Source organism: Palaemon carinicauda, chromosome 20 (assembly GCF_036898095.1).
Source record: "Palaemon carinicauda isolate YSFRI2023 chromosome 20, ASM3689809v2, whole genome shotgun sequence".
Taxonomy (NCBI): Eukaryota; Metazoa; Arthropoda; class Malacostraca; order Decapoda; family Palaemonidae; genus Palaemon; species Palaemon carinicauda.
Window position 1 is genome coordinate 114,860,267 of NC_090744.1, and position 12,040 is coordinate 114,872,306.

General features: G+C 45.1%; 1 protein-coding gene across 3 annotated transcripts in view; it reads left to right on the forward strand.

Annotated features, from left to right (window-relative positions):
- Positions 1-12,040, forward strand: part of LOC137614394 (erbin-like) — a 101,235-nt gene that overhangs the window by 20,566 nt on the left and 68,629 nt on the right. For all 3 annotated transcript variants that reach the window (XM_068344188.1, XM_068344190.1, XM_068344189.1), the window contains exons 2-3: positions 5,340-5,754; positions 5,907-6,042. In XM_068344188.1, the coding sequence (XP_068200289.1) occupies positions 5,599-5,754; positions 5,907-6,042 (292 nt within the window). In that variant the 5' untranslated portion in view covers positions 5,340-5,598. The remainder of the gene's footprint in view (positions 1-5,339; positions 5,755-5,906; positions 6,043-12,040) is intronic.

Genomic DNA, 12,040 nt, shown 5'->3' on the forward strand with positions numbered 1-12,040 from the left:
ATTTGGCTGTTCAGAAACCCGACCGCCGTCTCCTCTCGGACGCATCAGACACGGGCTGGGGTGCGACTTTGGACGGACAGGAATGCTCGGGAACATGGAATCAGGAGCAAAGGACACTTCACATCAATTGCAAGGAGTTGTTGGCGGTTCTTCTGGCCTTGATAAACTTCAAGTCCCTCCAGCTTAACAAGGTGGTGGAGGTGGACTCTGACAACACCACAGCCCTGGCTTACATCTTCAAGCAGGGAGGGACTCTTTCGTGGAAGTTGTTCTAGATCGCAAGGGACCTCCTCATCTGGTCAAAAGATCGAAAGCTCACGCTGGTAACGAGGTTCATTCAGGGCGGTATGAATGTCATGGCAGATCGCCTCAGCCGGAAGGGTCAGGTCATCCCCACAGAGTGGACCCTTCACAAGAGTGTTTGCAGCAGACTTTGGGCCCTGTGGGGTCAGCCAACCATAGATCTGTTCGCTACCTCGATAACCTAGAGACCCCTGTTGTATTGTTCTCCGATTCCAGACCCAGCAGCAGTTCACGTGGATGCTTTTCTGCTGGATTGGTCCCATCTCGACCTGTATGCATTCCCGCCGTTCAAGATTGTCAACAGGGTACTTCAGAAGTTCTCCTCTCGCAAAGGGACACGGCTGACGTGGGTTGGCTCCGCTCTGGCCCGCGAGAGAATGGTTCATAGAGGTACTGCAATGGCTGGTCGACATTCCCAGGACTCTTCCTCTAGGAGTGAACCTTCTACGTCAACCTCACGTAAAGAAGGTACACCCAAACCTCCACGCTCTTCGTCTGACTGCCTTCAGACTTTCGAAAGACTCTCAAGAGCTAGGGGCTTTTCGAAGGAGGCAGCCAGAGCGATTGCCAGAGCAAGGAGAACATCCACTCTCAGAATCTATCAGTCTCAAGGGGAAGTCTTCCGTAGCTGGTACAAGACCAATGCAGTTTCCTCAACCAGTACCACTGTAACCCAGATTGCTGACTTCCTGTTACATCTAAGGAAAGTAAGATCCCTTTCAGCTCCTACGATCAAGGGTTACAGAAGTATGTTGGCAGCGGTTTTCCGCCACAGAGGCTTGGATCTTTCCACCAACAAAGATCTACAGGACCTCCCTAGGTCTTTTGAGACCTCAAAGGAACGTCGGTTGTCCACTCCAGGCTGGAATCTAGACGTGGTCCTAAGGTTCCTTATGTCATCAAGATTTGAACCTCTCCAATCAGCCTCTTTTTAGGACCTCACATTAAAAACTCTTTTCCTCGTGTGCTTGACAACAGCTAAAAGAGTAAGTGAGATCCACGCCTTCAGCAGGATCATTGTTTTCACATCTGAAACGGCTACATGTTCCTTGCAGCTCGGTTTTTGCTAAACGAGCTTCCTTCACGTCCTTGGCCTAAGTCGTTCGAGATCCCAAGCCTGTCCAACTTGGTGGGGAATGAACTGGAGAGAGTACTTTGCCCAGTTAGAGCTCTTAGGTACTATCTAAAAAGGTCTTAACCTTTACGAGGACAATCAGAAGCCTTATGGTGTGCTATCAAGAAACCTTCTTTTCCAAGTTCTAAGAACTCAGTTTCTTACTATTCAGGCTTCTGATTAGGGAAGCACATTCTCATCTGAAGGAAGAAGACCTTGCTTTGCTGAAGGTAAGGACACATGAAGTGGGAGCTGTGGCTACTTCAGTGGCCTTCAAACAGAACCGTTCTCTGCAGAGTGTTATGGATGCAACCTATTGGAGAAGCAAGTCAGTGTTCGCATCATTCTATCTCAAAGATGTCCAGTCTCTTTACGAGTACTGCTACACCCTGGGACCATTCGTAGCAACGAATGCAGTAGTAGGCGAGGGCTCAGCTACTACATTCCCATAATCCCATAACCTTTTAACCTTTCTCTTGAATACTTTTTATGGGTTGTACGGTCGGCTAAGAAGCCTTCCACATCCTTGTTGATTTGGCGGGTGGTCAATTCTTTCTTGAGAAGCGCCGAGGTTAAAGGTTGTGATGAGGTCCTTTAGTATGGGTTGCAGCCCTTGATACTTCAGCACCTTAGAGTTGTTCAGCCTCCTAAGAGGAACGCTGCGCTCAGTAAGGAAGACGAACTTATTTAAGGCAGAGTAATGGCTCAAGTCGACTTCCTTACCAGGTACTTGTAATTTCATTGTTATTTTGAATAACTGATAATATGAAATACGGGATACTTAGCTTCTTGATATACATGTACACTGGTTTTCACCCACCTCCCTGGGTGTGAATCAGCTACATGATTATCGGGTAAGTTTAATATTGAAAAATGTTATTTTCATTAGTAAAATAAATTTTTGAATATACTTACCCGATAATCATGATTTAATTGACCCACCCTTCCTCCCCATAGAACCAGTGGACCGAGGAAAAATTGAGGTGGTGTCAACAAGAAGTACTGCAGTACCTGGCCACAGGTGGCGCTTGTGAGTACACCCCCCTCTTGTATAGCGATCGCTGGCGTATCCCTTCCGTAGAATTCTGTCGGGCAACGGAGTTGACAGCTACATGATTATCGGGTAAGTATATTCAAAAATTTATTTTACTAATGAAAATAACATATTTATATGTATACACATATACATACCTACATATATACATAAATACATGCATACATATATATATATATATATATATATATATATATATATTACTGTATATATATAGGTTATGGAAAAAATCCGCGAAGTGGTGAATCCGCGATGGTCGAACCGCGAAGTAGCGAGGGTTCACTGGCTGCCATCCAATTTATTGACACAATGAGCCCACAGATATATTATCGAGTTAAAGTCTTGAGAGACAGAAGGCAATGTAACTGATGATATTGGGTTGGACTTCTAAGATTTCAGCTATTTAACCTTTCATTCACCCCGATTAATTCCTTGACCGATATCAGCCTCAGCCAGCCATCCATCCCTAAAGTGCTGCTGAGATTGTGTAACTCTTTATCAGTTTAATATTTTTAGTCCCAGAGATAGAAAGAAAATCATAGGACTATGAAATAAATGTAAATGAGAGACTATAGTATCTAACATTATTTATATTGATCTACGATGTTTGTTAAGGTTGAATCAACCCACATTCTGTATTCATTCAAATTCAAGAATTGATAAACGATAAATATTTAAACATGCGGCCCCGAGACTATATGATAAGCTCCCACGAAACATTCGAATGATTGAAGACCTTAAGGCTTTCAAGAGGAAACTGAAGACTTTCCTATTTCATAAGTCCTTTAACAGTGACGATTTAACAGTAAATGGACAATACGCGATATGAAACGTTGAATACTCTGAACGAACAAGGTAAAATGACAGTGGAGGCCCTGTAGAGAGCGGGGTTCCCCTGCTGTATGGGATCGGAAAAGCAGCCATCAAAGATAGAAAGAAAGAAAGGTTAACTTAACCCCATCATGTTTCTTATCAGATATTCTGTACATATGTTAATGTTGCTTAAGTCTATGTTAGTTCATTCTCAAAAAATTACTAGAACAGGTGACATTGTCAGATATGTTTATTATTTGTATTACACAGTATTTGATATAACTTCAAGTAATGACGTATACAGGTTTAAGAAATTAAAACGAGCAAGAAGCTTTGACTATGTTTTACCATTGCCATATGAAGTTCACGTTGTATTTATTAGTCACCAGCATTGAAGACTACCACGTTTCCTTTATCTTTCTTCCGTCGTGTTATCTACTCGTTGCACTGCGATGTTATGAGATAAGATGTGAGGTTGTGCAAATACAGGGTATTCTCATTTATTATTTAGTGTATTTTTGTAGCCATCCTGTGAGATACGTTGCTTATTACCTCCGCCGACAAAGTTGGAGGTAGGTTATGTTATTGCCCCTGTTCGTGTTTGTTTGTGAACACCTTCCTGGCCACAATTTTAATCGTTGATTAATGAAAATTGCAGGGATTGACTTCTGGAAAAAGTTGGAAATGATTAAATTTTGGAAGGTCACGGTCAAGCAAAATGTCCAATTCACGTAATCAGCCATAAGTTTGGACATCGTTGTCATAGAGACAAAATGTCCAATTCACGTAATCAGCCATAAGTTTGGACATCGTTGTCATAGACACAAAATGTCCAATTCACGTAATCAGCCATAAGTTTGGACATCGTTGTCATAGAGACAAAATGTCCAATTCACGTAATCAGCCATAAGTTTGGACATTGTTGTCACAGAGACTTCAAACTTGGTTCATATTTGAGTGTATGAAAATCCACAGCAATTAATACATGTTAAGGTCAAGGTTGAGCAAAAGGTCAAGAAATAAGTTGCTGTGGCGGAGGTCTGCGCTCTACTGAGTGCCACTCTAATTTTACCTGTGTTCTTGTACAGGTATGCACATGTTTTTTTTGACATTACACATAATCTCCAAAGTCAAGTACTTTGGGCAGATAGCAAACAATGATGTAAATTGATGAAACCAAACAATTTTTAGTGTCAACCATTTTTGTTTAGATTTTACAGTAACATTGGAGTATTCTTGGGCATAGATATATTGTTTTTAGCAAATATTTCAGTGCAATATTTATATATCTTCTACATAGAAAGAATGCTTAGTCAGCAGAAATTATTTTAGATTTAAGGTATTTTATTATGTTTTTATGCAAATAGTTATCATCATTATTAATTATTAGTTATCTGGCATCCTGACATCTAAGGTCATTGACGCTGAATCATCATCATCTCCTCCTACACCTATTGATGCAAAAGGCCTCGGCTTGATTTTGCCCGTCGTCTCTGTCTTGAGCTTTTAATTCAATACTTCTCCATTCATCATCTATTTGACACTTCGTAGTTCTTGGCCATGTAAGCCTGGGTCTTCCAACTCTTCTAGTGCCTTCTGGAGCCCAGTTGAATGTTTGGTGAACTAATGCAGGTAGAAGAAAAGAATTAAATATTGAAATAAGGAGAGAGTCAATTTCTTGGTCTTATTTGAAAGGTCTTGCTTGTTCAAGGTACTGTACTTATCTTCTTCCCAGCTGGTTCCCATTTTTATATGGGGTCGCCGTTGCGGATGAGTCGTTTCCATCTTTTTCTATTCTGCGCTTCTGCCTCATCAATCCCCTTCTCCTGTAAGTCTCCTCTCACACAGTCCCTCCATCTCTTTCTTGGTCTCCCTCTTCTTCTTCTTCCCTGAACCTCCATCTCCATAGTATGTCTCCCAACGTGGTCCTCATCTCTCCTCATCAGGTGTCCATACCATCTCAGTCTCCCTTCCTGCACTTTCTTTGATATTTCCACCACCTTTGTCGACCCCCTTATGTTCAAGGTACTTATATGATCTTTTTTTTTACCACAGGTTACCATGCTTTGAAAGTACAGAGCCTCGTTCTCATCCGTGTTCTTCAAAAGGAGGTGCTCTTGTTCCTGGTGTGCATAACTGGTGCGAATTACAGCAAGGGAATGCAGAAGGCATTAAACGGAAAATCTAACAAAGCAATATTCAGAATGTGTGTGTGGTGGCTGTATTATAGTGTTTGTGAGGCAGTTGGTAGGTAGTTTATAAGATATCAAGACTCTCCAATAGTACAAATTGTGGCAGCTTTTTCATTGTTAAGATGCCATCCCTATTCTCTTGTCTTGGGTGTGGGGGAGGGGCGGAGAGCGACGACATTCGCGTTCTGGATTATCGTCATGCGGCTCTCACGGACGTCCCCTCCGATGTGTTCGCCTCCGAGCGAACGTTAGAGGAGCTTTTGCTGGATTCAAACCAGGTATAGTGTTTATTGTTTCGTGAAGACTGTAATACTGTACAGAGTATTGACCTACACTGTTAAAATACATTATACTGTACTCCATACTGAACTTTTTCACCTGGTAAGTGTATTCAATGTCAAGTTTTGCATAAGAATTTTTTTGTTTTCAGTTGAGTGAATTGCCACGGCAGCTCTTCTACTGCCACGGCCTCAAAGAGCTCGGGCTAAGCGACAACGAGTTAACTTCCCTCCCTCCGGCTGTGGCATCCCTTATTAACCTTGTTTCAATAGACCTTAGTAAAAATGGTAAGGGTGGTTTGTATACCGTTGTTTAATTCTATTTTACATACAAAATGTCTTAAATCTATTGTATGTTTTACTGATATCGTATATATTACAGCGTCATATTTTTTCAATATTAATCTTACCCGATAATCATGTAGCTGTCAACTCTGTTGCCGACAGAAATCTACGGTCGGGATACGCCAGCGATCGCTATACAGGTGGGGGTGAACACAACAGCGCCATCTGTGGTCAGGTACTCCAGTACTTCTTGTCAACACCACCTCAATTTTTCCTCTGTCGTGCCTCCGGCTAGACCTACATGGATACGCTGTTGATTCTGGAGTTATTGCTCACGATTTGGTGATGTATTTGCTCTAGAGTTTAGCCTTCGCTATTCAGGAAGCTTTATCATTAGCTTAGCAAGTTTTTGGAATTAATTTGATTTAATTTTTGATTTAATTTTGGTGACGAAGAGAGTATGAACTCTTTCACTTTTAATGGCCGACCCTTCCCTTAGACGGAAGTGTTGGTGTCGAAGAGAGTATAGACTCTCTTTCTTAATTTTGATTAACTTCCTTTTGTTATAAACTTATTAAAATTAATTTTTATATTTGTTTATATTCGACCTTTCCTAATAGTAGGCGGTCTTTTCTTGGAACCGAAGTTAATTAACATTGAGCCCGTCATTTCGTTTTTACCTGTTAACATATTATGCTATTTTAATGTTTTTGAAAGAATTTCTTTGATAGTCTCGTACTGTTTTCAAAGTTGAACTAACGTTTTGTTTTGTCTCTGCAGTTGTTGACGTTCAGAACGTTCAACTTGCGCTCTATCGTTACGATAGAGAGAGAGTATTCACGGTGTCACGTTGCAGTAAGAGTAAACCGATTCTAGCGTTTTGTTCATTCTTTCTTAGCTTTAATGGTTTTAATTCTAATAAAGGAACTTTTTATTTGGGAAATCTTTCAGTTTTTTTCCTTTAACAATAATATGTTTTAACGATATATATAATTGGGCTCATCTCTCAGGTTCTAAGTCAAGAGAGAGAGAGAGAGAGAGATAGAGACGGAGGGAGAGAGAGAGAGGAGGATAAACGTTTCGTTCAAGCGGGTAACGTTGTTATCGTTTTTGCTCTTCTCCCTAGTCTCTTTAGGGGAAGAAGGTAAACGTTTCTAGAGTTTTATTCTTGTTCCCAGGCTTTATGCGGTGAGAGATTTTAAACGTAGTTTATTTGATCTAGTGTTTAGTCTCTTTTCCAGCCACTGAATTATTTATCTTTCATTATGTTTTTCTGTTACATTGTAATACTGTTTTCGCAATTACTAACTTTTAATGAAGGATAGAATTGCGTGTTTCAGGTACAAACCACTTAAAGTTTCGAGTTCAGTGAAATAAGTGCAAACAGAAAATCAAAAGTGATAAAGTGATAAGCGCAAAGTGTTACAGTGTTGCGTTCGAGGGTTCGTCTGTTCGTGCCAGTTGTTCGCCTAGTCTGGGACCTCTTACAAGCTCCCAAGCCCAGGGGAGAAGTAACGTCGAAGGACTTATGGGTTCATCAGGCCTTGATCGACGAACAGACGTTTCCCTTCGTGGTTTCGGGTGTAACCAACTCACGTAGCCGACGTGATCACCCCACCCACACAAAGACGAGAGAGCCCATTTATTCCTCGTCTGCGGAAGAGGTTTCTCGCAGAAACCATGGACCAAATCTTGCAGCTTTTAAGTGCAAGTCGGTCCCTTCCGCGCAAGTCCAACTCCTAGGTGGAGCCATTAGCACTGGGTCAGTTAGGACTTGCTGCAGTACGACAACTGCACACCTCCCAGAGAGGCAAGGTGGTACCGCAACAGGCAGTAACTCCGTCTGTTGCCGCACCAGCTGTTTTAGACCCTCAGTAGCTCCGTTTATTGTTGTCTTTCTTAGACTCTAGTGGTCTATGCTGCAGACAATGCAGTCTCAGCTTGCGGTGTTGATGCAGGAGATTTAGGCAGAGAAGGTTAGCACACCTCCTCCTGCGAGCGCTCCTCCACCTCTGCGCAGTCCACCCTGCCAGACGTATGATGTTGAGGCTCCTCCTGCCTCCATGCGTGAGCTGCCGCATTGGGAGTTGCCAGGTACCAGCGCTATGCAGCAACCTCCACTTTCCTTGAGGCAGGAGCCTCTTGCTATGCGGCAACCTCCTCAACCCTTGAGGCAGGAGCCTCATGCTTTGCAGCAACCTCCTCTTCCCTTGAGGCAGGAGCCTCATGCGTTGCGGCAACCTCCTCCATCCTTGAGGCAGCAGCCTCATGCGTTGCAGCAACCTCCACCATCCTTGAGGCAGCAGCCTCAGGCTATGCGGCAACCGCCTCAACTCTTGAGGCAAGAGCCTCAACTCTTGAGGCAAGAGCCTCAACTCTTGAGGCAAGAACCTCAACTCTTGAGGCAAGAGCCTCAACTCTTGAGGCAAGAGCCTCAACTCTTGAGGCAAGAACCTCAACTCTTGAGGCAAGAGCCTCAACTCTTGAGGCAAGAGCCTCTCTCTGCGCAGCTACCTCCTCAACCCTTGAGGCAGACGCAACTCTTGAGGCAGGAACCTCATGCTATGCGGCAACCTCCTCTAACCATGAGGCAGGAGCCTCATGCTATGAGGAGCCTCATGCTATGCGGCATCCTCCTCAAACCATGAGGCAGGAGCCTCATGCTATGCGGCATCCTCCTCAACCCATGAGGCAGGAGCCTCATGCTATGAGGAGCCTCATGCTATGCGGCATCCTCCTCAACCCATGAGGCAGGGACCTCATGCTATGAGGAGCCTCATGCTATGCGGCATCCTCCTCAACCCATGAGGCAGGAGCCTCATGATATGCGGCAACCTCCTCTACCCATGAGGCAGGAGCCTCATGCTATGCGGCATCCTCCTCAACCCATGAGGCAGGAGCCTCATGCTATGCGGCATCCTCCTCAACCCATGAGGCAGGAGTCTCATGCTATGAGGAGCCTCATGCTATGCGGCATCCTCCTCAAACCATGAGGCAGGAGCCTCATGCTATGCGGCAACCGCCTCAACCCATGAGGCAGGAGCCTCATACTATGCGGCATCCTCCTCAACGCATGCGGCATGAGCCTCATCCCTTGCAGCATGAGCCTCATCCCATGCAGCATGAGCCTCATACCAAGCAGCATGAGCCTCATCCCATGCAGCATGAGCCTCATCCCATGCAGCATAAGCCGCACGCCATGCAACATGCTCTGCTTACCTTACAGCATGCTCTACATACAGCATGCTCTGCATACAGCATGCTCTGCATACCTTACCGCATGCTCCTCAGTCACACATCTTTGGTTGTTGCCAACTCACTAGACTGTCAAGCAGTTTCATAACGTTGCCTTCTAGTCTGCTGCTTTTGCACCAGTGAAACCCTCACTGAGAGAACTTAGCTTTTCTCGGATATGGTTCCTGTAGATGAGAAAGTGCTATTCTCCCTCCTTCTGATATTCCCTTGAGGACTCTGTCATTTGGAGAGGAGCCTTTAGCTGCTTAGCCTCCTATGGACTTTTATTTAAGCATAACATGCTTCCAGGGAGGGTAATGGTTCCACTTCAGTCGCTAACCCCGTCTGTTACCACACCTGCTCCCATAGACCTTGAGCTTTGTTGCAAGACATGCAGTCCAAGCTTAGTCCTTGTTAGAGGATTTTTTTGTTTACGGAGTCAGTGTGTCACTGGGAAGACGTTTAACAACCAGCAGAAGTGACTTGTTGTGACGCAGTGCGGCAACCTCAGCAACCCGATAAGGAGTTGTCTGTACAACCCAGACAGTCTAGACAGCTTCGGGTTGTCGCTGTACTTCCTCGCTTCCCCATGGTTGACAGTTCACAGACTGTGCAGCAGTACCATGATCTTGTGTCCGGCTCCGTCAGACGACTAGCTTTTAAGAGCTCCCACAAGTCGTCGCTGTCTGGAGATTCTCAGATGGACTATGGATCTGACCAAGGAACTGGGCCTCCTGGTCAATTTTGAGGAGTCCCAGCTCGTCCCATCCCAGACCATTGTCTACCTGGGTATGGATCTTCAGAGTCGAGCTTTTCGGGCTTTTCCGTCGGCCCCAAGGATCTACTAAGCCCTAGAATGCATCCAGAGCATGCTGAGAAGGAACCGATGCTCAGTCAGGTAGTGGATGAGTCTAACAGGGACACTTTCATCGCTGGCCCTGTTCATCGAGTTAGGGAGACGCCACCTCCTCCCCCTTCAGTATCATCTAGCGGCTCACTGGATAAAGGACATGACGCTAGAGACGGTCTCAGTTCCTGTTTCCGAAGAGAGGAGGTCTACTCTCACGTGGTGAAAGAACAGCTTTCTTCTCAAGGAAGTCTACCTTTGGCTGTTCAGAAACCCGACCGCCGTCTCTTCTCTGACGCATCAGACACGGGCTGGGGTGCGACTTTGGACGGACAGGAATGCTCGGGAACATGGAATCAGGAGCTAAGGACACTTCACATCTATTGCAAGGAGTTGTTGGCGGTTCATCTGGCCTTGATAAACTTCAAGTCCCTCCAGCTTAACAAGGTGGTGGAGGTGGACTCTGACAACACCACAGCCTTGGCTTACATCTCCAAGCAGGGAGGGACTCATTCGTGGAAGTTGTTCTAGATCGCAAGGGACCTCCTCATCTGGTCAAAAGATCGAAAGCTCACGCTGGTAACGAGGTTCATTCAGGGCGATATGAATGTCATGGCAGATCGCCTTAGCCGGAAGGGTCAGGTCATCCCCACAGAGTGGACCCTTCACAAGAATGTTTGCAGCAGACTTTGGGCCCTGTGGGGTCAGCCAACCATAGATCTGTTCGCTACCTCGATAACCTAGAGGCTCCCGTTGTATTGTTCTCCGATTCCAGACCCAGCAGCAGTTCACGTGGATGCTTTTCTGCTGGATTGGTCCCATCTCGACCTGTATGCATTCCCGCCGTTCAAGATTGTCAACAGGGTACTTCAGAAGTTCGCCTCTCGCAAAGGGACACAGCTGACGTTGGTTGGCTCCGCTCTGGCCCGCGAGAGAATGGTTCATAGAGGTACTGCAATGGCTGGTCGACATTCCCAGGACTCTTCCTCTAGGAGTGGACCTTCTACGTCTACCTCACGTAAAGAAGGTACACCCAAACCTCCACGCTCTTCGTCTGACTGCCTTCAGACTTTCGAAAGACTCTCAAGGGCTAGGGGCTTTTCGAAGGAGGCAGCCAGAGCGATTGCCAGAGCAAGGACGACATCCACTCTCAGAGTCTATCAGTCTAAAGGGGAAGTCTTCCGAAGCTGGTACAAGGCCAATGCAGTTTCCTCAACCAGTACCACTGTAACCCAGATTGCTGACTTCCTGTTACATCTAAGGAACGTAAGATCCCTTTCAGCTCCTACGATTAAGGGTTACAGAAGTATGTTGGCAGCGGTTTTCCGCCACACAGGCTTGGATCTTTCCACCAACAAAGATCTACAGGACCTCCTTAGGTCTTTTGAGACCTCAAAGGAACGTCGGTTGTCCACTCCAGGCTGGAATCTAGACGTGGTCCTAAGGTTCCTTATGTCATCAAGATTTGAACCTCTCCAATCAGCCTCTTTTAAGGACCTCACATTAAAAACTCTTTTCCTCGTGTGCTTGACAACAGCTAAAAGAGTAAGTGAGATCCACGCCTTCAGCAGGAACATAGTTTTCACATCTGAAACGGCTACATGTTCCTTGCAGCTCGGTTTTTTGCTAAACGAGCTTCCTTCACGTCCTTGGCCTAAGTCGTTCGAGATCCCAAGCCTGTCCAACTTGGTGGGGGACGAACTGGAGAGAGTACTTTGCCCAGTTAGAGCTCTTAGGTACTATCTAAAAAGGTCATAACCTTTACGAGGACAATCAGAAGCCTTATGGTGTGATATCAAGAAGCCTTCTCTTCCAAGGTCTAAGAACTCAGTTTCTTACCTATTCAGGCTCCTGATTAGGGAAGCACATTCTCATCTGAAGGAAGAAGACCTTGCTTTGCTGAAGGTAAGGACACATGAA